The 23,770-nt window shown below is 43.4% G+C and overlaps 1 protein-coding gene across 8 annotated transcripts in view; it reads right to left on the minus strand.

The window, feature by feature from the left end:
• Positions 1-1,259: 1,259 nt before the first annotated feature.
• IKZF2 (IKAROS family zinc finger 2) overlaps positions 1,260-23,770 on the minus strand; it is a 140,319-nt gene continuing 117,808 nt past the window's right edge. For 7 of the 8 annotated variants that reach the window (XM_075933947.2, XM_075933946.2, XM_075933945.2 and 4 more), the window contains 2 exons: positions 18,958-19,101; positions 1,260-13,461 (listed from right to left, as the gene is read on the minus strand). In XM_075933947.2, coding sequence (XP_075790062.1) covers positions 12,737-13,461; positions 18,958-19,101 — 869 coding nt within the window. In that variant the 3' untranslated portion in view covers positions 1,260-12,736. The remainder of the gene's footprint in view (positions 13,462-18,957; positions 19,102-23,770) is intronic. The other variant, XM_075933949.2, reaches the window with a different exon arrangement.

The following is a 23,770-nucleotide window of genomic DNA, read 5'->3' on the forward strand; positions in this document are numbered from 1 at the left end:
AAAACCAATGTCCTTTATTATCATTATCAAGAGGGGATAAGGAACAGATAGAGGCAAGTCAAGCTTCCCCACAAAACCAACCTGGAAGAAGCATGCCTGGCTGTTGGAGTAATTCCACCTTCAAATCCATCCAATCAAAGAGCTCCTGAGTGAGGGTGCTAAATATGGTGACTAAACTGAATGTGGGTCCAATTGGAGCTGGACTAAAACTCATGGACGCTGCCAGCCAAATGACAATTGTCAGCGGTCAGCCAGCCTTCGCTTTCAGAGCAACAAGAATGATTAAAGGTCTAGAGAACATGACCTATGAAGGAAGGCTGAAAGAATTGGGTTTGTTTAGTTTAGAAAAGAGAAGACTGAGGGGGGATACGATAGCCATTTTCAAGTATCTAAAAGGGTGTCATAAGGAGGAGGGAGAAAACTTGTTCATCTTGGCCTCTGAGGATAGAACAAGAAGCAATGGGCTTAAACGGCAGCAAGGGAGGTTTAGGTTGGACATTAGGAAAAAGTTCCTAACTGTCAGGGTAGTTAAACACTGGAATAAATTGCCCAGGGAGGTTGTGGAATCCCCATCTCTGGAGATATTTAAGAGTAGGTTAGATAAATGTCTATCAGGGATGGTCTAGACAGTATTTGGTCCTGCCATGGGGGAGAGGACTGGACTCAATGACCTCTCGAGATCCCTTCCACTACTAGTATTCTAGTCAACTGTTGATCTCCTTTAAATAAGGAGCCAAACTTCTATGAACTGAAGTCAATGAAAAGATTAACCTTGGCTTTAATGGACGTTGGAAAAGGCTTCTAGTTACCAATATCAATCAATCCAGTCTTCAGGTTTTCTCTAATTGGAAAGAATTCTGATACAATAGTTAATATGATTTGCCATTATATGTAATGATGATTCCGACTACCTAGTTATTCAGCTATTGATGTTTTCAATGGCATGAGAAATGTACATGAACACCAATGTCACCAGAAAGTTTGTATGGAAAACCCTTTCATGTCAGAAGTTTATTTTTATTGGTAAAATATTAAATAATATACAGAATTAAAAACTGCACTTACACTTCAGAGAAGAAATAAGTCTTGGACAAATTATATGCTTGTTCCTGAGATTCCCTACATTTATTCCAGTAGCTGTGCACTCAGACATTAAAAACTTTTATAATATAATCCTTTTCACAAAGTATTACAAAGTTTCTGCAGCTTCTTTTATTATACACACATACAGACTCGCACTCTCACATGGCTGTACACCATTCGCACACATATGATGGAACCCGATTATGCACTAACGGGAAGAAAAAGAAAACACAAGTCCCATATTTTAGCCTGCAGTGGCAAAACTGTTGAGCCAGGGTATATAGATTTGCATGAGAGTGGTTCACGGGTACCATGGCTGAAGGGATGTTTCAGAACTTCGGCCGAAGGGGCATGTTCCCAAATCCACTGAAGGCAGCAGGAAGATCCGCAGTGACTTTGAATTAGGCCGCAACGCTGATGTTTAGAGGTTTTTCGTTTGAGTTATACGTTGCTGCACAGAACTGCAACTCAACCTGGAGGAAAGCTGTGATTGGCCATATTACTTAACTGGTTTGCCTCTTCCTAAATGACAGATGTCACATTCAGCTCTAGAGGAATCAACTCCACAGAAGTGATTGAAGGTGCATTCATGTGCACCAAGCTTCAGGGTCAGATTCTGATGCTCCCCCTCCACTTAGCTGCTTCTTGCTCCGGGAGCGATCCCATTGGCCTTAACAATGGGCGACCCATTGTGGCGTAAGGGGCTACTCGAAATGCCTCCGGTATCAGAATCTGGCTCTAGAAGTATGAACAGGAACCTGGGGAGCTCACCAGGGTGAAGATGTTTTGCTTTTTTTTATTATTTTTTATTTATTATTAACTCAAAAGTGTCTTGGCAACAATTCTGACAATCGCTTGGAGCACAATTAACTCCAACTGCCTTTGCTATTATTGTGAGGAAGTATCTTAAATAAAAATGTGAAGTGACCAAAATGGCTTACTGTGCATGCACTGTAATGGCCTGTCCAAGAACTCTGAGGGATTTTTTTTTTTTTATTATCAGGTACCTAAATACATATTTACAGAACAGTGGCCTCAGTCTACTGGGAAATAGACCTTTAACATACTTAGATATAAATATGTATGATATGTAAAACAAGCCCCCTCTACACCTATGTAAGACGACAACTTTAAAGAAGCTTTTCAGGTCTCTCAGGTAGATATGGTCACAAATCCTTGCACTTCTTAAACAGGCAACTCTCTCACCAGAATCCATGGGAGTCTGCCTTAGTCAAGAGGTGAGGAGCTGATCCAAAGTCCACCATGAAGGCCCAGAGGATCCTTTCCATTGATGAGGCTTTGGAACAGGCCCCAAGTGTTTTATAACTGTCCACACTAAGTGCTTTTCTTAAGAAAAACTGTATTTAAATAGGACCAAGAGAAATAGAAACAATAAAACACATGGCTACAGTTCAAACCATTTGTACGTGTTTTGATGTCAAACCAAAGCAGGGAATAAAGAACAGGCTTTTAGCCTTAGCTTTTCCTCTCTCGCCTTTTGGCAGTCTGTAATTATTTGAATCTTCTCCTTTATAGGATTTCAGATAGAGAACGTTGGTGTTTTTTAAATTTGTGTTGAGTGAGAAAAGAAAAACTGCTGAACAATTTAAAAGTGTCAGGGAAAATATTGCACTTGAACAGAAAAATAACCCAAAAATGTTTTCTCCTTTTTTTTTTTTTTTTTAAACTGAGTAATGTAAGCAATCTTCCATGTTTGCAAGAAGCACGTTCTAAAAGCAAGCAACAAGGGTGATTCTGAGGTCAGGGACCTCAACCCTGGAATATACCAGTAGCAAAACTTTTTTTAAAGCATTTTCTTCAAAAAGGAAAAAAAATTATATGACTTTACTTTACAATTTTAAATCTTTCTAAACATTTGCATTAAAAGTCTCCAGTCTCTCATAAAAAGATATACATTTTAGGGAAAAAATTACAACCCCAAAATAAAACAGACTAAAAAGGAAGGCAAATATACAGTATTACAAGTACATAGTAGTGGAGTCATCTCTTTAGGTACCCTAGTTTTGAAAGTGTAACAAAGATTCTGTACCTTAATATTTTTTCTCTCAAATATTTTCCCCTCTGTTTTAATATAAAACTACACTTGAGTACAAAAATATGTAAACAGCCTGTACAGCCAATGAACAAACAGGAAAAAAAACAAACTATCAAAGCTATGGGAGCTAAGAGCTGACCCAGTGTTCAAGCTAAGAGAAGGAGGAGAGAAAGAGAAAACAATAAAGAAAACTTTGCTACATAAAACAGGAAGTGAAGATGTTCAAGCTCTGAGAATGCTTGATAATTAGTCAAATAATGGATCACAGTTTCAGAAGTCTGAACCACTACAAAAATAACCCAAAGTCCTTCCCTTGTTACCGTGTGTTCAGAAATGAACATCCATTTCCAGTAAGTAATGTCAAATCTCAGTAAGTGCATAGTAAGGGATTCAGTAACCTCTGCCCCTCCACAAAACTTTTCTTACTTTGACACTTGGAGGTAAAACTAAATGGCTCAATTCCCTGCAAAATGGCTCCTTAGTACCTACTATGGAGTCATGCGCTCGATTCTGCTTTTGCAGTGGGCCTACATATTTTACAGTTGATTCACAATGAAAAGAAGCCTACTAGTCATTCCTGGATGGGGTGAAGTCTAGGTCACAAATTTAAATGAATACATATTTACCATAGAACCTCACAAATTTGTATTACTGAGACTGACAGAGAGATTGAACCTTACCCGTTAGCAAATAAGGCTCTTATCCAATAAAAGAAATTAAGCACCTGCTGAACTTTAGTCCTTTAATCAGGTGGGCCAATGGACTTGAGTGAGACTGCTTGAGTGCTTAAAGTTAAGCACGCGATGAAATGTTTTGTTGGACTGAGGCATATAGGTTTCATCCAAAACCCACTGGAGTCAAAAGGAGTCTTTTCAGTGGCTTCAATCAACTAAGTTTTGAACTGGGTTTGAACTGAGCATCAGGCCTTCCCCCACCTTCCATCTACACAAAAATTGTGCTAATCTGGGCTCAGACTCCTAGACCTAGAGCCATGTGGTGGTAAAGGGGCCACCCCTGAATCAAATCAGGATCCAGGATTCAAGCCCCATTGCTTTGCAGCGTAGATGCAATTCCACCGGACTCACCCGCTGGGAGTATGCCAAAATATTCCACAATCCAATGAGCTGATGTTCTTTGTCCTCTGGCCAATCAAGTCTGGTAGACAGTCAAGCTTTCCCCACACTGAACCATGAACGCTGATAATCATGCAATGTAGAGGCTGGAGCTCCAGACTGAGATCCAGGGATCAACAATTTCTAGCCTGGTTTTACAAATGAGTGTAGACACACGAGCCCTCAAGTAACAAAATCAGAGTTTACTCACTCGAGTTCTATTAACCCCGGGCTTACATTGCAGTGTAGACCTAACCAATCCATTCTGGCTTAGGCCTTAAGTGAACAAATTGATCTAAAAAGAGCCAAAACTCCTCAGAACAGGCTTTGAGAATTGAACTTGACAGCTGTCATTTACTGGGGACTTCATAATGCCTCAGACTGTGCTAGTACATAGCCTGTAATTTTTTAATAAAAACACTGAAGGCTTACATAATAACAGGCTTCACTGCACCAACCTATTACATCTTTGTTGACAGAGAAAGAATCCTTTGTCTGCAAATGTGCAGATGCGCTTGGCTCTAGGGCATGTTTGAAAGGGAAAGACCCTGTATGAGGATAGAGAATGGTGAACGGATGGAATGCCGGCATGAGATTACTCCTATTCGCCCCTGTAAGACTGAGTGAATGGACACAGGCAAGAACATTTCCACGGACACCAACTGAAAGAGTGTAGCAGTTTAGCCATCTATAAAGGTATTGTTTTGTGGTTATGCTGGACTAGAGTTAATCGCACAGCATGGAGAAAAGTTAGCATATTACCACCTCATGAGCCTATGATGCTCATTTCATATCCTACGCGACTAATATTGGAAAAGAAATACCCGTCCAGGAAGGGTGATGCATGAAGTCAGTGGACACCAAATAATAATCTTTTTATAAGGTACTAGAGGAAAATTCTTCATGCAATGTAAGGGCTCTACTTTACATTCCAGGAGAGGCAAAATAATTGCTATGGGCAAAGTCTTTTATTTATTTATCTCCCACCCAACTCCTGTGAGCATGGGGGGTCCAGACCACAGGAGAGCCCCTGTGTTGGTTCCAAAAGGGGCCTGTTATGCTTAGGCACATGGAGGGATTTGGGAAAGAGCCAGGGTGGATCAGCAGGCTACATGCTTCTAATGGGAATTGCCAGCCCTTTGGAAGGGGGTGAGGATGTACATGGGGGCTGCAGATCCCGTAGCTGTGGAAAGCGCTATCGTCTGACAAAAGGATTGCTGCCCCCCTGGCCTCACTCACTTCAGTTATTCAGGCTACGTGCTGGGACCAGAATCCAACCCCCTGGCAATTCAGGGTAAACTGGTGGGGCAGACCAAGTTACCAGTCCCATAAGGCGAGCACCAAAAAATACTGCCATGTCCCACAAAGTGTTTTGCTCAGACAACCCCAAAGAGGACACACAGCTCCATCTGGCTGGAGTAACCAAGCACATTCCAGAATGCCTTTCACAGATTAGTTTAGCTTTTCTCTCTCATCTTATCTGAGAAATCGCCATAGCACTGGTACCACAGTAACAAGCTTCTCCTCTCCCCCCCCCCCCCCCGCTTTTTTTGTATTTTTTTTTAAGTTAAGTCAACTTTTGCCATGATAGATTACTTTAACATCTGATCTTGTTCTGCCACACTGTGTTAGGCTGGGCAATCAGCCCTGAAATACACACAGGAATAGATTCTCAAGTCTGCTCACTTGGGGCATGTCCACACTCACAAGAAGATCGACATTCTGAAGGTCGATCTTCTAGCGTTCAATTTAGCAGGCCTAAGATAGGACCCTAAAATTGAATGTTAAGGGGCAGCACCCACCAGCGGCCAGTACGCCTCCTTCTGTGAGGAGTAAGGGAAGCCAACGGGAGCTTGTGCTCCCATCAGCCTCCTGCTGTGTGGATGTCGCCACGTACGCTGTCTCCTAGTTACATACCTTAAGCCAACCTGCCTAGTCTAGTATAGACCAGGCATTCGTGCCGTGGGATGCTGAGAAGACAGGAAGGTGGTATTAAATCATCTTTCTGCCCCAAATCCTTCAGGGGGGCAGGTGGGAGCTTTTTCAGCCCCTGGCACTGTTTAGAGCAGCAACAGAACCGTTTCTAAATTACAGCCCTTACCATGGCCCCAAAGGTGTTGCCTGCCTGCCAGAGATTGCTGGAGCATGTTGTGACCTATATAATTCCACATCCCTTCCCATGACCGGGTGGTATAGAACCAGCTATGCTGTTCCGGGTTTTTCCTATTCAAAGGGAAACCCCAGTTGATTAGGTAAGCCAGCTTCCTCTGTTCCACAAGGTAACATTAGTGTTTTTCAAAAATGCATTCAGAAGGGCCTTGGTGTGAAAGATCAGCCTTCAAAATGCATTTGAAAAAAGGCACATCTGCAATAAAATGTATTTGATACGACACAGCGCATATACGGTTTCAGAATCAGAAATCTCCAGCTGCTCTGTGCAGCATATCATCACTGATGTTAACTTGTTTAAAAATAAGACCATATAAAACTAAAGATAAAGGACAAGACACAGCCAGTTTCATCTCAATTTTGCAAGCGTCTTATCTTGGCCACTCTGCTAACAAAGTTACCCTTCTTCCTGGAGATCTTAATGAAATGACAAGAAATAGTTGCTTCAAAGAAGTGAGGTAAAAGGAAGTTAACTAAGGAACCTTAGAATTGCTACTCAGGCCCGTAGTTCAAGTGATCAGCTTGGAAATCTCCCGCCGCGCCCCCCCCCCCCCCCGCCCGAGCATCCATGAGGAAAGTGCAGAAGGCTCACACAAAAGCCCAGTTTCAAACGAATGCATTTCATGAAGATGTGAGCTTGCAAAGCAATGAACATTCCAGCCTCTGCCCAGCAAAATGCGTGTTTAAAACAGCAAATGGGAGAGTTAAACAAATGTTAAACTTCTGTACTTGGTGGTGTATAAACTCTGTTTACAGAGCAAGTTTTGTGACTGGTGTCCTAATGTTAGAGACGCTAATACTGCAGGTAAGAGTCAGGCTGACTTATAGAAACAGGTTCTCTAAGAGGAGTCCAATTCAGGTTGATGCTTAGACATTTTCTTTCACATTACTTGATCGAGGGAAGCACTTTTTCAGGAGAATTAAATTGCTTTAATTTCCTTCAGTTCACGATAAAGAGCTGGTTTCATAGAAAAAAATCCTATATATTTAGCTGGGAATTCTTAACTCAATGAAAAGGGCTTTGGCTGTAAAACTCATTAGCCAGAATGATAAGAAACCTATCTAAAGCTCTAGGCAAATCAAAACCAAAGCTAAGCAGCTGCATCTGTATTTAAAATTAAGAGTTGCACCTTTTGAGTATGTCTACACAGTGGAGATATTTCAGGATACTGAGGAATCCTGAAATAGTTACCCCGTGTCTTAGAAACGTGCCCATTATTTCGAAATATTTTTCAAAATAACGGGCGCACTATTTCGCCATCACTGGAAACCTTGTTGCATGAGGTTTAAGGGATGGCTCAAAATAGCCTATTTCAAAACAGACTCGTAAGTTTTGTGTGCTGTGTAGATGCCCCATTTTAGACCAAGTCCGAATCTAGCTTTTCCCTTTAAAAATCCAGGGAAAGCATTTAGGGACATTTTGAAGGAAGCTATTTGTAAGCAAATATGGGAAATGCTCACAGAAAGCAAATTCTGAATTTGTAAACACAAGTATTGGAACTGAATTTTGAGTCAAAGATTTGGGCACATCCTGCGTGTCTAGCCAGATTTTAGCACGTACTTTGAACCAACAACTAGTAAACAATAGCAAATATACTTGGAGCAAAGAATTCTGCTAGTGAATAATCCACTTACTGTGGAAACTTCTTAGTAAAGGGTTTTGACTAACCAATGAATTTGATGAAGTCAATAGCTGCTTGTAGAAATCTGCCAACAGCAAGAGAGAAACATTTGTCATCTGAGGTCCCAATCCTGCAAGCTCCTCTTTGGGAGCAGACCCATAAGTTTACACAGAGCCCCACCGCCATCTCTATTGATTTGAGCTGGGTACGCAAGTTTGCACAACAAGGGTCTACATGATTGACTGTGAATGGCTCTCTCCACTGTAATCCCCCAGAGTCCTACATTTGCTGATTATGCTACAAGAAGAATTAGCCCAAACTTTTACTCAAAACTTGACCTGAATTTAAACCATTCCACCCTACCCCACCCTTGAGAAATAAACAAAGTACAAGAACCAGACAATGACAATACCAACGAATGCCCCTTGCCACTTCCCGGTTGGGACCTAGCTAGGAACGGCAACTGTCAGAAGGGGCTGACTCCAAATATGTGGTTTGTCCTGCCCAAGATGTCCTGAGCCTCTCCGTGGCATTGGGGTAGTTCTATGCCATGGGCCACTCCTGGCGAGAATGAGATCCCTCCACGATGGCTTCCGCAGAGGCAGCACTGGGGGTGTCTCTCTCAAAGCTGCACTGACCCACCAAGTGATTCTTGGCTGGTACCACATGAACTTCCTTGACTGTGAAGAGGTGGGGAAAGGAAGGAAAGTGGACAAGGGAAACACTGGCTCCAACAGTTCTTAAAGGAGAGTGCAGTTCGGATTCGCTCACACGCAGGGGCAGCGGGATCGTCCCAATCTGCTCCCTTCCAGCGCCAGGCATTTGCACTCCCTTAGAGGCTCAGCAATGGGTTTGCCCCTCCCCCGCCACACGCGCTGGCTCACGCAGGCCTTCTCTCAATGCCTTGCCGTGCGTCTCACCATCCTCAGCCAGGGGCTAGGGACCCGGAGAAGCTTTTATTGCACAGACTGTTCTCCAAGCATCTGGGCTGAATTCCTGGTCACCTCTGAAGAGAGAGGAAACCAGGCCACCGCCAAGGAAAATCCACATGGCACCAGGGGACCTCACAGGGAGCATCCAAATTGTCCCATCGAGGTTAGGGTGTGACTTGCACAGAAGAAGCAGGACACAGACCCTGTCATGAGGGAAACCACACGGACCTTACATTGCACGCAAAGGTGGGGACCCCCACATGAAATCCCTTTGTCAAGATACTGCCTCCCTCCCCACAATGGGGACATGGTTGCTTCTGGAGCTATGCCTTGAGGGTCGTGCCCAAACTGTGCCCCTCCACCTTCACCCCAGATAGGGTGATTTTCAAAGTATGAACAAGAGAAAGCTGTAGGGCTCACCGCTAACTTGATCAGGGCCACCTCTTGCAAGGTTGGGTTTTCCTGGGGAAGAAGTCACCAAATACAGACCTTCCCCGAGCCTGTCCCCACTCTTAACAGCTACTGAGAAGGACGGGGAAGAGGAAGAGCTGTGCTTCTATTCCACATGTGGCCAAGAACAGTTCCCTTCTCTTCCTTTTGATAGAGGGGAATATTTGCCCTTTAATAACTACCCTTGCATCAAAGAATGTTCAGGGGTCACGAGCTGGAGATTAGCGACTTTCATTGAGCTGGGCACAAGAGAAAGGGAAAAATAGAGGCAGCTAGTCTTGCCTGAGTTTCATCTGTCTCAAAATTAACAAGGGCAGAAGGAAGAAAAAAAAAGTCAGGGTCTCTTGATCTGTCTCTCCAAAGTCCATACTTTCCCCCCCGTGATAGCTCTCACATTATCTAAGGAGGCATTTCTACCCATACTGTATTGTAATTAATAGGCTACTGCTAAACTTTACCAGCACCTACTTAATAGCATTTCAGTGCCGGGAACCAGTCAGCCAGTCATCTAGCCGTGATCTACGGCACCCTTTCTAAACACAGATCCCAGCTGCCAAGTGCGTCACCATAAAAAGTTTTCAATTAGTACCACTCCGCTCCTGCTGTCAAATGCTTCAGGATGGGCAAGGTAAGGGGAAAAAAAAAAAAAAGACTGAAATGAGCAAATGGGGATTCAGTAAGGCCTCATCCTACAATTGTGTATGCACTTAAGTAACTTTATTCGTGCAAAATGTTCTCTCTAAATTCATCGAGGCTCCTCCTGTGCCAAAAAGTTGACACACTTGTGTAAGCGTTTCCAGGTTCATGCTCTAGTTTGCTTTTGGTAGAGCACTCAAGCCCATCTAAAGGATATTTGACGGGGGCTCCAGTCCTGTACTGGCAGAAAAAAGAACAGGAAAAAAAAGCCTTTGCCCTGTTCTTGCTTAGTCTGTACCTACATGGCTCGATTGCACCAGCCTCTTTTTTCCCCTGCCGTGAAATGAGAAAGTGTCAATAATACCAAATGAAACTAACCTTCGCGCCTCTAGTTCATGTGTCCATTGTCCTAAAGTACAGAGTAAATCAAATCAAATTAGCAACTCGTTTTCCTCCAGGGGTTTTTCATACTCTATGGCTATGTCTAGACTGCAGACTTCTTTCGAAAGAGGCTCTTTCGAAAGCATCTTTCGAAAGAGCCTCTTTCGAAAGATTGCGTCTAGACTGCAGGCGGATCTTTCGAAAGAAAAATCTGCTTTTTCGAAAGAGAGCACCCAGCGAGTCTGGATGCTCTCTTTCGAAGACGGCCTCTTTACATTGAAGAACGCCTTCTTTCGAAAGAGGAACTTTCGAAAGAAGGCGTTCTTCCTCGTGAAATGAGGTTTACCGCCATCGAAAGAAAAGCCGCGTTCTTTCGAAATAATTTCGAAAGAACGCGGCTTGAGTCTGGACGCAGGGGAAGTTTTTTCGGGAAAAGGCTACTTTTCCCGAAAAAACCCCTGAGTCTGGACACGGCCTATGAAAGCGGAAGCTGTACATCTGTGGCGTCCACCCAGTTCTGAAGCAGTAGCTATTAGAGTGGCTCCTGCTACAGCAAACTAGCCCCGTTATTCTGAAAATGTAAATAATTTTGTGAGCCAAGGAGCCACACTCAACCGGCCAAATAGCCACATGTAGCTAGCGGCCAGCATGTTGCACACCACGGCTGTACATCAAGATCTGCAAGGGCTTCTCTCTCTCTCAAAAAAAAATGGAAGATACTAATCAGGATAATTCCTAGTCAGTGATTCATTAACTCACAAAGCAAAAGATTCACTGGAGAGATGGCCAACCCTGGCCAGATTCTGAGCTGGTGTAGCTCAGAGTAGATACACCGAAGTCAATGGAGTTATGAGGAATTGAATGCCAGCCGATGAACTGATCACCACTGTTGTTTTCTCCCATGCGTACGCCACCTGCAGCTGAGAGGCTAGTCCCGTAGATGATCACACAAGAAAGCTTTTGCTATACATGTTTTCAGCTCCATGGATAGGGGGCGGAGCAGAGGTGACAGCTGCCCCAGGGCCCAATGATGTAAAAGGGCCTGGGGTTCCTGGCCACAATGGCAACAGCTGGAGCCCTAGGCCCTTTGGATCACTGCTGAAGTCCCAGGTGGCATACAGCGGGATGCACTGAAAGGCTGGTGGGGGGAAGGCTAGCTGCCAGCCCTGCCCCTTCTGCCCAATGTCCTGCCCCTTCTGGGGACCCAGACCCAGACCCATCCCCATCCCTTCCCCTCCACACCTTGCCCAGGGCTGGCCAATTCTGTCAGCCATCCTCTATGCTACCAGCACATCTGTGCTTTTATAATGTGCAATGTTAAAAGCCTGCTTCTTTTAGAACTGTGGCTGAATCTCGTCGGATTCACTCCTAGGCTACCTACTGACCTAGAAGCTAGGTTAAAAATGTTATTTGTAAATTATTACAAAAAAAAAAAGGTGTGACCAAGTAGAAGAAGGTGTATGCCTACTGGGGAGTCTCTACGAAGCCAGTGACTCAACACAATTACGAAATAACAACAAATTAACAATTCTAAAAAAAAAAAAATGTGCTTCATAATTTAAGTAAAACAACATCACAAAGTCTCAAACTTACCACAGGAGGCCCCAAGACTTATGAAACTAAAGCTCTTGTTATGTGGTACAGTGTTACACATACTTGTTGTACACATTCCAGTAAACACAGAAGCCATGGGCATAGCTCACCCTAGGAAGTGATTCTGCAAGGAATAGTGACTTTGATTTGTGCTCCTCAATCCCTAAAACAAAAACAGCTCTGCTTTAAAAAAAAAAAATTGTTCATTCTGTAGAATTCAGTTCCCCACACCTGCTATTGTCCCACCCGTAGCTATACATTTGAAAGGGCTCACCTCTGAAATGTTTCTATTTGCCTGAAATTATTAATTTACCAGTGAGGGGCAACTCGTGATGTTAAAGCACCTACCGGAGTTGAGTGAAAGCCAACGTATGACATGATGTACAGCTAACTGGGACTGAAATGGACTGCCTTTCAAATTCCCACAAATAGGCAAAACAGACTCCCAAAAAAAATAAAGACAGCAACACCACAAAACTCTCTCATCCTTTCCCTTTCTTCCTTCCATTCTTACACCAGGCAGAGTGACTGAGGTTGGGTTCATACAATAAGGTTAATAATAATAATTAAACAACAGCAACAAACAACAACCACAAATTAAAAAAAAACACAGGTGGGCCAGTGAAACGTGGGATTGTAAGTGCAGTAGTTCTTCATGTGCAGTTCTTCTACTTCATAAGAGTCCCCTTTGGATGAGAAGGCCTAGTGGAATGTATGTTCCCCTCGGACAATATGCGAGGAGAACTCATAGCGGTCCTGGCTTCTATACCCACAGATGTTGCATTCTAAAGGGTCCCGGTAGCCATGACAACCCATGTGGATGGTGTACATGACGTGGTCTAGGAAAAGAACGCGACAGTGCTCACACTTAAAGGCTCTGATTTGCTCCCCTTCTCCATTGAAGACCTTGTAGATATCCTTTAAAGAGCCCTTAGAAGTCTTTGTGGCATCCAAAGCCTGGGTGTCCTCCTTCATGTAAGCTGGGCTTTGCTTCCTCTTGGGATTTAAGGCAGGGTTTCCTTGGTAGGACTGGCGGTCTTCATGGCTGCTCTCTGAGTCAGTAGAATCCAGGCAGCTATTGCTGGGGGAGGCCTCTCTTTCCTGGGGTCGACTCTTTGGTCTGATGAGGGAGATGGGGCCATCCATGTTGTTTTCATGACTGTCAGCTGTTTCCCTGCTAATGGGCCTTTCTATCCGGTTCGGATGATAGACCTGAGCGTAAGCTGAGCTGATGACCGGGGCCACCTCTGCCATTGTGCTTGGCGGGTGCTGTATCAGGGGGTGAAGTGCATCAGCTCCAAGGTAGGTGATTGCATTGTTGATGGCTTGGTCCATCATGTGAGACTGCATCAGCTCAGCCTCCTTCTCGTAGGTTAAGTTCATATCAAAGTGGATATCTGGATAGCCGAATCTCATGAGCTTTTCACCTAAAGGCAAGAACAAAATGGGTGAGGGAAAAATAAAAGTCACCTGCACATGCGACTGAAATAGAGAAGAAAAAACAAGCCCTGTGTAAAGCATCATGTTTAAGGCAACCATCTTATCTTCTCTGATCTCCTGTATATCACAGGCCACTAATATGCCACCCAACCATCCCCACACCAAGCCCAACCACCACAATCACACCAAGGTATTGCAGCCATCCAGGGAATAAACGGGGGTGAACCACAGGCAAAATACAGGAGAGACCAAGATGCACTAGCGCGTAGGCCTTTGAAATGATAGGGAAAGGGTTAAGTAAGATATATTCAGATCTCCCTAGCAGGTGATCTCTGCTCCACGCAGCAGAAGAAAGCAAAACTCCCCTGAGATCTCTTTCCATCTGACCTGAGGGAAAATTCCTTCCCCCACACAGCAAGCATTTAGGCTCTAAATGCGTAAGAAAGAGCCACCTGGAAACATAAAAAGAATGCTCCATACTACCTCAGACCACCACCTAGCCCCTTCCGTGTCCATCTCTGAGGCTTCCAAGGAGCAAGCAACAATCAAAAACAAAAATCAAAAAACCAACCCAAACCCACAGAATGCACTGGAGAAAAAAAAAAACATCACTGCCCCCTATAGAGACCCAGTGTGGGTTCCTGACCTGAGGGTGCAATTCACGCCCAGGCAGAAAGGCAGCACCAAGTACCATTCAAGTGCCACTTAAGACCTAGAAACCAAAAATAGAGATGATGGGTGCGTCTACACTGCACCGTTATTTTGAGATCGCTAGCGTTATTTCGAAATAACAATGCGAGCATCTATACAGCCATTCCGTTATTTTGAAATAATTTCAAAATGATGGCTTATTCCGAAATCAGTAAACCTCATTCTACGAGGAATAATGCCTCTTCCAAAATAGCAATTTCGAAGTAAGGCGTGTATAGAGGCTCCACTGCCGCTATTTTGAAATAGCCCCTCCCCAGGGCCATTCTAAGGAATTCCTCCTGGGGCTCTAAATCGAGACAGAATGTCTACATTAGGGGAGCCTGCCTCGGACTCATTTTGAGGCTTCCCTGCAGCGTAGACATGCTATTTCAGAATAACCATTCCAGAATAGCTTATTTCGAAATAGCCGTGCAGAGTGGATGTACCGTATGTCAGTCCTCTGCCCAGGGTTGGAATTGGTCCCTGAGTGTGGGCACTCTTGAGTCTTATCTCTAGATAAGCCTGTCATTGGTAGAATTCCAGACTTGCTGGAAACTGACGGATGATGTTCTCTGTGCCCCAAAAGAGGAAATAGGGGACCAGCTCCTCGGCTAAGGGAAAACAATGCAAGCCCATGATTTCAATGGAGCTACACACATTTATACCACCTGACTAACAGGCCCCCAAAAGGGGTTTTCTTTTTCAGTGTAAGATTAAATCTGCCATGGTGCAGAGGCACCAGCATGAGACACCCAACATGGCTTGCATCTCACCGTGGGGCTGTCACCTATGGCCATATAGGGACCGAACAAATGAGCAGTCCCCCAAGAGTGCTGATGCAGTGGCCTGTAGAGGTGGTGACAGGGTGGGAAGGGTTGCCTCTGCCCATTCACTGCCATAGCAGATGCAAGTGGGAGGCTGAGCTGAACGCACGGGTCTTAGGTTGGGGGTGAATTTTGCATTTCACAGTTATTCAGGATAAAAGAGGCACCTCAGTATAAATATAACAGAAATCATGTGTCTTAGCTCAGTTTACCCACAGCAGAAGCTAAACTAATATTACTTTCATGGACATACGTCTATAAGGTATGATTTACCAATGTGGGACTCCAAATGTAGTCATGCATAGCCCTGCTAAAACAGTGAAGTGTAAAAAAGGAACAACATAGTAGTGAATCATGCTAATTACGGGTCAAATTCAATTCTGACAAAGTTCATCTCTACTAATATGAACAGTGTTAGTTCTACTTATACCTAGACATACTCTTGCCCCATGTCTTTTCCAATTATATTATTTCATGATGTTATGTAAACGGGAAGGTCAATTTACTACTCTTAAAAAAAGTCTTGTTCTGTTTTTTTAGTTGAAAAGTTAAAGTTATGTTTTAAAGTCTCAGAGGCGTAGCTGTGTTAGTCTGCAACTTAAAAAAACAACAAAACAAGTAACCCTGTAGCACCTTAGGCTATGTCTACACTTCAGCTCTATTTCAGGATAGAATTCTGAAACAGCTATTTCGCGTCTTTTGAGCAAGCCCGTTATTTCAAAATATAACTGGCTCTCTATTCCGACATCCCTGTAAACCTTGTTCCACAAGGAGTACGGGACATTTTGGAATAGCGCTCCATTTTGAAATTAACTTTAAATAAGCTACGCAATTGGCATAGCTCAGTGTAGAAGCACCCTTAGAGACTAACAAAAATATATAGGACTATTTTTGTTCATCTCTAAGGTGCCACAAGACTACTCATTTTGTTGTTATGTTTTAAAGTCGCTGGATAGTGGTTTTTATCATCAACATTTCACTAATTTTCATTCTCTTGCCATTCCATCACCCAACTGAGATGTACATATTCTCAACACGAGAAAAAAAAAACAGGAAGTCACTATTTCATCTGTCCAGGAACTTAAAGCCCTCAAACTTCTTTTTAAAATGTTGGCAAATTTGCTTGGGGTAAAAAAAGCAAATATGCCAACAAAAGACACAAATATAGGCAGAGTCTTAACTCTCCCGAAAGAAACTTCAGGATAACCACACTTGATTTTCAGTCACCTGTAAGTTTATTCCATGCCATTTAGGGAAGTGAATGGTTAACCGGCGGTGCTTGCCTCCACCTAGGCCCGAGCAGCCCCCACCTGCGGTGGACCCCGGCTGGAGCAGTGCATTGCAGGCAGGGATGTTGTAGCCCTGCCAGAATAGCCCCTGCTCCAGCCTGCCTTCAGTGCCCCAGCTAGACTGGAGTGACCCCTCTTCTCCGCCCACCTTCATTTAAGTGGTTAACGGCTAAACACAATGCTTATCCAGTTAACTGATTAAACAGGATTTTACATCCCCAATGCCATTTTCTTCTCTTAAAATGATGCGTACAAGCCTTTGTTCCTTTCACGTGCCCCATTTAATAACTCCACCGGACACAGACCATGCACTCAAGTTGCTGCATTGCTCTGTTCCTTCAGTTATGAACTGGAATGTTTCACCATAACGGCAAAGATCTTGGGCTGAGTTTTTAAAATGGAACCTGACCTACAATCATGCTAAAATGCACAGGGACCATACATTTTCAATTCACCATATGTGCCACACCAGACAAAAGAAATATTTGCCGCCCACTTCGACACCTGTTCACGTGGCTTTCTTTTTTAAAATCAATTTCTTCTTGGTCAAAGAAGTGTTCAAAAGTAATTTGTCAGATTTATCAAGTTAGGATTATGGGGCAGCAGGTTTAAAACAAACAAAGGAAATGCTACTTGACACAATGCATAGTTAACCTGTGGAACTCCTTGCCACAGGATGTTGTGAAGGCCAGGACTTTAACAGGGTTCAAAAAAGAGCTAAATAGATTCATGGAAGATAGGTCCATCAATGGCTATTAGCCAGTATGAGTAAGAATGGTGTCCCCAGCCTCTTTCCGATGCTGGGAATGGGTGACAGAGGAGGGATTGCTTGATGATTCCCTGTTCTGCTCATTCTCTCTGGGGGCACTTAGCATTGGCCACTGTCAGAAGACAGGATATTGGGCTAGATGGACTTTTGGTCTAACCCAGTATGGCCATTCTTATGGATCTTCCATTCTAGTTATTCTCACTCTATATTAACTGAAAGATGATGCGGTATCCCCCTCTGTTATCGTATTGTGCATTGCCAAACAAACCACACATTTATAGCCAGATCAAGAACACAGAAACTGCAAAACTGGATGAGGCCCATGCTCCACTATGCGGTCTCAGTACCAGATGCTTCAGAGGCAGGTGCAAGAAACCCTGCATAGGCAATTATGAATAAGCTGACCACAACACAAGTTTCTTCCCAACCCCCTTGAACTATAGCGGGATGCTCTGAAGCATGAGCATTTTTCTCTCTTCTGCAACTCTTTGCATTCTGTCATCCTTATTATAACTATGCTAGATATTAGCATAAAGCTTACATGTGCCCAGTCCTCTTTTGAACCCTGATTAGTTCGTAGCATTATTGACCTCATGTGGCAATGAATTTTACCATCCAATTGTGCATTATGTTGAAAGAGTGTTTCCTTTCACTGGTCTTAAATTTGCTGTTTTTAATTCCATTGGCAACCCCCTTGTTCCCGTGTTGTTAAAGACAGTTCTAGCTACCCTCACCTCCACTGTTTCAACAATTTCTCAAGAACGTCTGTGCCTCAAAGCTGGGCACAACCCATCTCTCTCTCTCTCTCTCTCTCTCTCAGCAATTACTAGCACATTTGCAGTATACCACTTCCCTTCCTTCTGAAATTTCAGCCAGCGTGCATGCATTGTGGTCCATAACCTAGGCTTCTCAGAGACTGATGACCACAAAGTGCAGAAAAGGTCTGATAGATGCAGTATGGGAAAAGTCAAGCATAGGCTTACATGACCTTCTCCTAAATAGCACTCTGCTGTGATGAAGAAGTGCTCCATTTGCAGGAAACATTACTATGAGCACGAGAACCATGGTAAGGTCGTCCTGCATGTACTGAAAAGTATTTAATTTGGTAGAACAGGGACCAAAAGTGAGGCCATGGTAAATGTGCTGGAAAAAAGAGAAAACCTGCAAAAGAGATTAAACGTCGCTTTCTTAAAACTCGTGTGGAACTTCCAGGAGAGAGAAACAATAAGGTACAATTAAGATCATCCAATATGGTTCTTTTCCTCCCACAGATGGATTTGGCTAAGAACCAGGTTTCAACACAGGCGCTAACTTGCCACCCTCTCCACCGTTTCTCAGAAAAATGGCAGCGCCAATAAACAGGCGACAGCTTTTATTGAAAGGAGTCCAACAAATCACACGTGCGTATCAGGGAGGCAATTTCACTAGTGCCAATTCTCACTGCTTGACTCACAAGTCGTGAGTTACTTGAGCTTTGTTGTTTAGCTGGCAGCTCCTGGAGTCAGGGGATTACAGGAAAATCTCAGCTTTAATTACCAAGTAGGCTTCTAGCCCTCATGAGGACACAGAAACGTTTGAAAACGTGACCCAAAATGCATCCTAAAGTCTCAAACACCCAAAAGTAAAGAAAAAGACCCAAACTGTGTATTTTTAAATCTCCAGATTTTAGGGGCCAGGTGCAAGACTCATGACTTTTAGGATTGACAAAACTGCAATTTAGTCACGTTCAAATTACTTTTAGGTCGTTTTCTACTTGGATTGAATCATCTTTCAGTCGTTTCCCCCTTCCCACCTCCCCAATCATGCTCAACTCCAAGAGTGCAGTTTTTCCCCTTTGATCTTCTGACTGTTCTTAACATGTAACCTATTCCTACTCACTAGGAATAATAAAAATGCTCTCTTCAAGCTTACCCACAAACTTCTGTGGGGTGGAGCTTTTACGCTTTCCCAGGTTGCTTGTCAGCTTCTCTATAACAGCAGGTCTCTCAAAAGGCACCAGAGAAATATTGTTGTCCATCCCAGGCTCTTGCTCCTTACAATCTTCCATAGGAGGTACTACATAAAACCAAAAAGGTCACATCAGACAGGTCTGGCTACACTTATGAGCTGGCACGAACCATTTTGAGCCCTGTAGACTATCTTGAACAAATGCATATTAACATACCAGTGAAACAAGCCGCAGGTGTACAATTGGCAAGGAAACAGCATTCACATTTCAGCCGCGAGAGCCCCATTTTCAAATGTGGGTCTCTGATTTTGAGTGCTTACATTTGTGGGAGCTCATGGCAATGGAGATGGAGCTCTCAAAAATGGAGGCTCACAAACTCCAAGTCCTCTTTTGAAAATGTGGATGTTATTGTAGATTTCCTTGTTCCATGCAGGAGACGGCTATCTTTCAGCCATAATGCATCTCGTTTATAGGATCACCATCTCCTAGAGTCCCGTTTAGATGAATGGCACATACCAGAGGCTCTCACATATTTTTATAGCCTCAGTCATGAATGAATGACAAGATTGTCTGGAGGACATCTACCCACCCTTTGTGACCAGCGGACAACCGCCCTACTTCTGAATAACCTCCCTGTGGAGGTAACAGGAACTGTTTACAGGAAGGAGGAATATGTAAGTCTTTTCAACTGTCTTTGAAACAAAAAGGAGAAATTAATTACATCATCTATAATTGCTTATTTCACCCTCTGTCCAATACCTGGTCTGATTCTGGAAACAAGCAGCAAGCCTCAGAATCACATCCACAGCAAGAATTCCACCAACCACCTGCTAAGTCAGTGAATCTCTGGTACCCGTTTTTATGTGCTTAGCTAATACAAGTCTGACGACTTGCCTCATACCCAAGTAATACTTTGTAGGCTGAAGAACTGATGCATGACGAAAGGCAGTTCTAGTGGTTTGCATTCTTCCACAGCACTGAATCTAATAAATAGACTAATTGTCTCTGATTCACCCACAGAAGGTAGCTTGGTTTGAACAGTTCAACCATCAGTGTCTTTCTGCTAGTTGGAGGGGAGTCGCTCTATGATTATGATCTATACTTAACAATTTTTGGCTGGCAAACTAAAACGCATTTCTGGAATAGCAGAGCAAACAACTGCTCTCATCTGTATGTGCTGAGGGGTCCACACTTGTTCTCCTTAGGAGACACGCTCTCTGAGCTGAAAAGGAACTTTTGCCCGAATAAAGAGAGCAGGGTTGGCCCCTACATCATTTATTGTTCCCTTCTTTTTTTCCCCCGCACACACAACGGTAACTTCCCTAAGACTCTGTTTCAAAGACTATACCATGTGCTCCCCACGCATGAGTGTAATCTGTATGGAGATTTCAGGACTGGGTCTGATTCAGACCTGCATTACTCCGATAACCCACTCACATCAGCGCTAATGAATCTCCTGTTCTGCAACATGCGTCAATTTGGTAGCACAATACACATTAGAAATGAGATGATAAAAGTATTGCTTTTGCCTCCTACAAAGGAAGAACAGATACCAGGCATTTACAAAATAAAATATCTGTTCTGGTGAACTTCTCAACCCATACACATTAAGAGAGCACAAACAATTTATTTCTATGGTGGCATTTGTGCTTGAGTTGCTAAGGAAAATGGAATTCCTTGAGGATTAGAATCCAGCATACGTTGTAAAATGATTTACTCTGCTGCCTTTTTGTGTGTACAGGATGCACCCACAGAGAACCACCATACTTTCTCATTTACAAGGGAATCCTTCTGGCACCCATGAAAATAAAGGAAAGGGAAACAGCACCAATACAGACTGAAACCAGCATTTACAGATATGGTGCGTGGTATGCAAGTGACCTAATGAATATCCAGTGCAGACTTCAAGGGTTCAGACTGGACAATGGACCAGATTTGGGGTAGGTAGCTTGGGCTGCTCCAATGAAAATCTATAATAGGCCTATCTGGGTATGCATTGAAAGCAGTGGGAGATTTTCAAAGACACAAATGGCAGTAGGGAGACTAGATCCCATTGATTTTCAAAGGGGACTGTGTGTCTAGCTGCTCTTTGTACTTTGACTGTCTGCCCCTGCTATCCATTGCACAAGAGTGTCTCGTGGGGGAAAATGCTGAGATCTGTGTAAAGCTCCATGTAAACGGGGGCACTCTGCATTATATAGGACTGCATCTCCATAGGCTTGAAGGACTTCATGGACTTTAACAGTAATTGGATCGAGTCCCAGAGTCACCCTATTCCTTGATGATTCATATAAAGATTAAATATTAGCTAAAAACACGACAACACCCCTGTCTTGACCAAAGGTATGTGAAATTCCCTAGGTGGAATTTGACCAATACGTAACTTGGACTACTTGCCTCTATGGAAAGTGAGGAGTGTTTACAGATATATCCTCCAACCAATAAGTTAGGCAAGAATTTTGCTTGGACTCCTCTGTGGAGTATCACAGTCAATAGAGTACCTTCCTTCATATTTCTGAACCTGATAGTAAGAGAGGGTTGCTCCACACTTAACGGGGTGGCTATTATCTGGGTCAATATGAGAATAGAACGTTGGACCTTCCAAGCCGAAACATTACTGTGTCGGACTCCAATATTTACATTACAGTGACGATAAATTGCCAAAAAGCATTGGTTAGGTAAATTTCAGAAAAAGCAACAACAAAATCCAATTTCTTAATTTGTTGAGCCACAGCAAAATCAAGATTAGACTGATTAGGAATTGCTACCGTGGAAAGCTGACGAGCTATACTGAACATCATATCACTGGAAATGTTCGATCGAGATCTATTATAAGATTTATAAGGAATGTATTATACACATTAAGAAATAACTGACAGGAGGGTAATCAGATGCCTATTTCCTGTAGGCTGTAACACAAGGCACCGTTTTGATTTCCTTTTAATTTTATGGGGGAAAAAATCAATACCTAAGGAAAAGCCAAAAACCAAAGTCCACGTAAGTCACTGATGAATATCAGCATTATAAACTAGAAAAAAAAACACCCCAAACAATCAAGATAGATAACACATGCTCACAACTAAGACCCAAGTTCTGCAAAGCATCTCTATTTGACAAAGGCAAAGTACTGCAAAGGATGCATTTAAGTAATTTTCTAACACAGACTGAATCTCTCTAGTCCAGCACCCTCTAGACCCGACCAGTTCCCAACCAGTGAATTTTCCAGACCATGGGAGGTCAATATTGCTAGCAGCATTACCAACACTGGCACTACTTACTGGGCACTTAGAAGATATTTAGGGGTAAGTTAGAGCTAAATAATAACACAGAAAACTGAGAGCTAGGTCTGGTGGCTGTAAACAAACTTTATGGGACCACAGGGAACTTGCCCACGCTCATGGCAAGTGGACATCCAGCTAACTAGTCTCATTCCAGACTCATTCCAGAGTGCTGGACTATAGAGGTTCAACCTGCAGTCTAATGACTTAAGCAGGCACTTTAGTACTTTCCTATACTGGAGCCTAAGTTAAGACGTTGAGTTTCCTCCAACATTTGCAAGGGAGGATGTTAGATGTAATGGGAAAATTCACGTGAGCCCATCCTTTCGGTACGCAGACCTAGGCAGTCTTCAGTGTGACAAGAGTACAGGAACACTGAGTCAGAGCCTCCATTTCCCTGAAACCAATGGGGCTGTAGTTGAAAGGCTGGACTCATAACTATTTTTAGTTTGGGGTGGGATTTTTCTTTTTTAGTTGTACTAAATCCCACACGTCATGAGAGTCTGTCTCTAACTCAAGCAACCAAGAAGGGTGCAAAACAAAAGTAAAAAGTGTCACCCAGGCCGTATTTAGTCCCGGCAGGTTACTTGAAATAGTAAAGCTATGCTAATTTACACCAGCTGATATTCTCAACCCTCAGACTCCTTTGCTCAGTTGACATTACAATTAGGACAGGAAAGGATTCCTTGGGTCAGCATTGAATCCAAATTCTACTCAATTATGTCAGAATAAAAGGCCATAATCTGTTAATATGCCAAGCAGATTTGGGGGAGGAGGGTGTCACAGAGCCCAGAACTAGACTCCCTCTCCTCGTTGTTTTTGGGAACCTAAATCAGCAAACTAAGAGCATATTTAAAAAAAAACAACAAAAAAACCAACCCTCTTAAGCCTTTATTTCTGGGAAGGTCAGCTAGAATCTCTAAGCTGGTGTGAATGCGTAGTTGGGCTTGAAAGTTTGCCTCTGACTTGTCTTGAAGATCATGGATTATTCATGATCACTACACATCCAGCCCTGGTCTCCATTATACTCACACAGGTCTGGGACCCAGCTGCAGGTCCCCAGACCTATTTTTCATCTGGGAAGGCTGGCATTGCCTGCCACAATAAGATGATGGCAACTTTCTTTTGGCAAGCTGTCTACAAGTGAGCTATCTGCTTTGCTTGTTGCAGGGCTTTTAGCCATAAGGTCATAGCATGAGAGGCTATGCGCTAGAGGACTAAGCAAGGCACTCGGAGCCAGAAACATGTGCATTTTTAACCCCCACTCTGATAATCACCGAACTAAAGCCACAAGGGGGGGTTCGGTCAATCTATCTGCACAACAGAGACAACGATACTTACTCGTCTCACAGAGCTGTTGTGAGAATGAATGGAGTACCTGAATGAATTCAGAAAGGACCACATTGAGCAGAATGGATCGACATCCCTCCAGGGGGTGCCCCCAACTAAGTAGAACTCCTCCCCCAGCACAAAACATGGTTAATTGTTGGCAGAGATG

Source organism: Pelodiscus sinensis, chromosome 7 (genome assembly GCF_052426305.1).
Source record: "Pelodiscus sinensis isolate ZL-2025 chromosome 7, ASM5242630v1, whole genome shotgun sequence".
Lineage (NCBI taxonomy): Eukaryota > Metazoa > Chordata > Testudines > Trionychidae > Pelodiscus > Pelodiscus sinensis.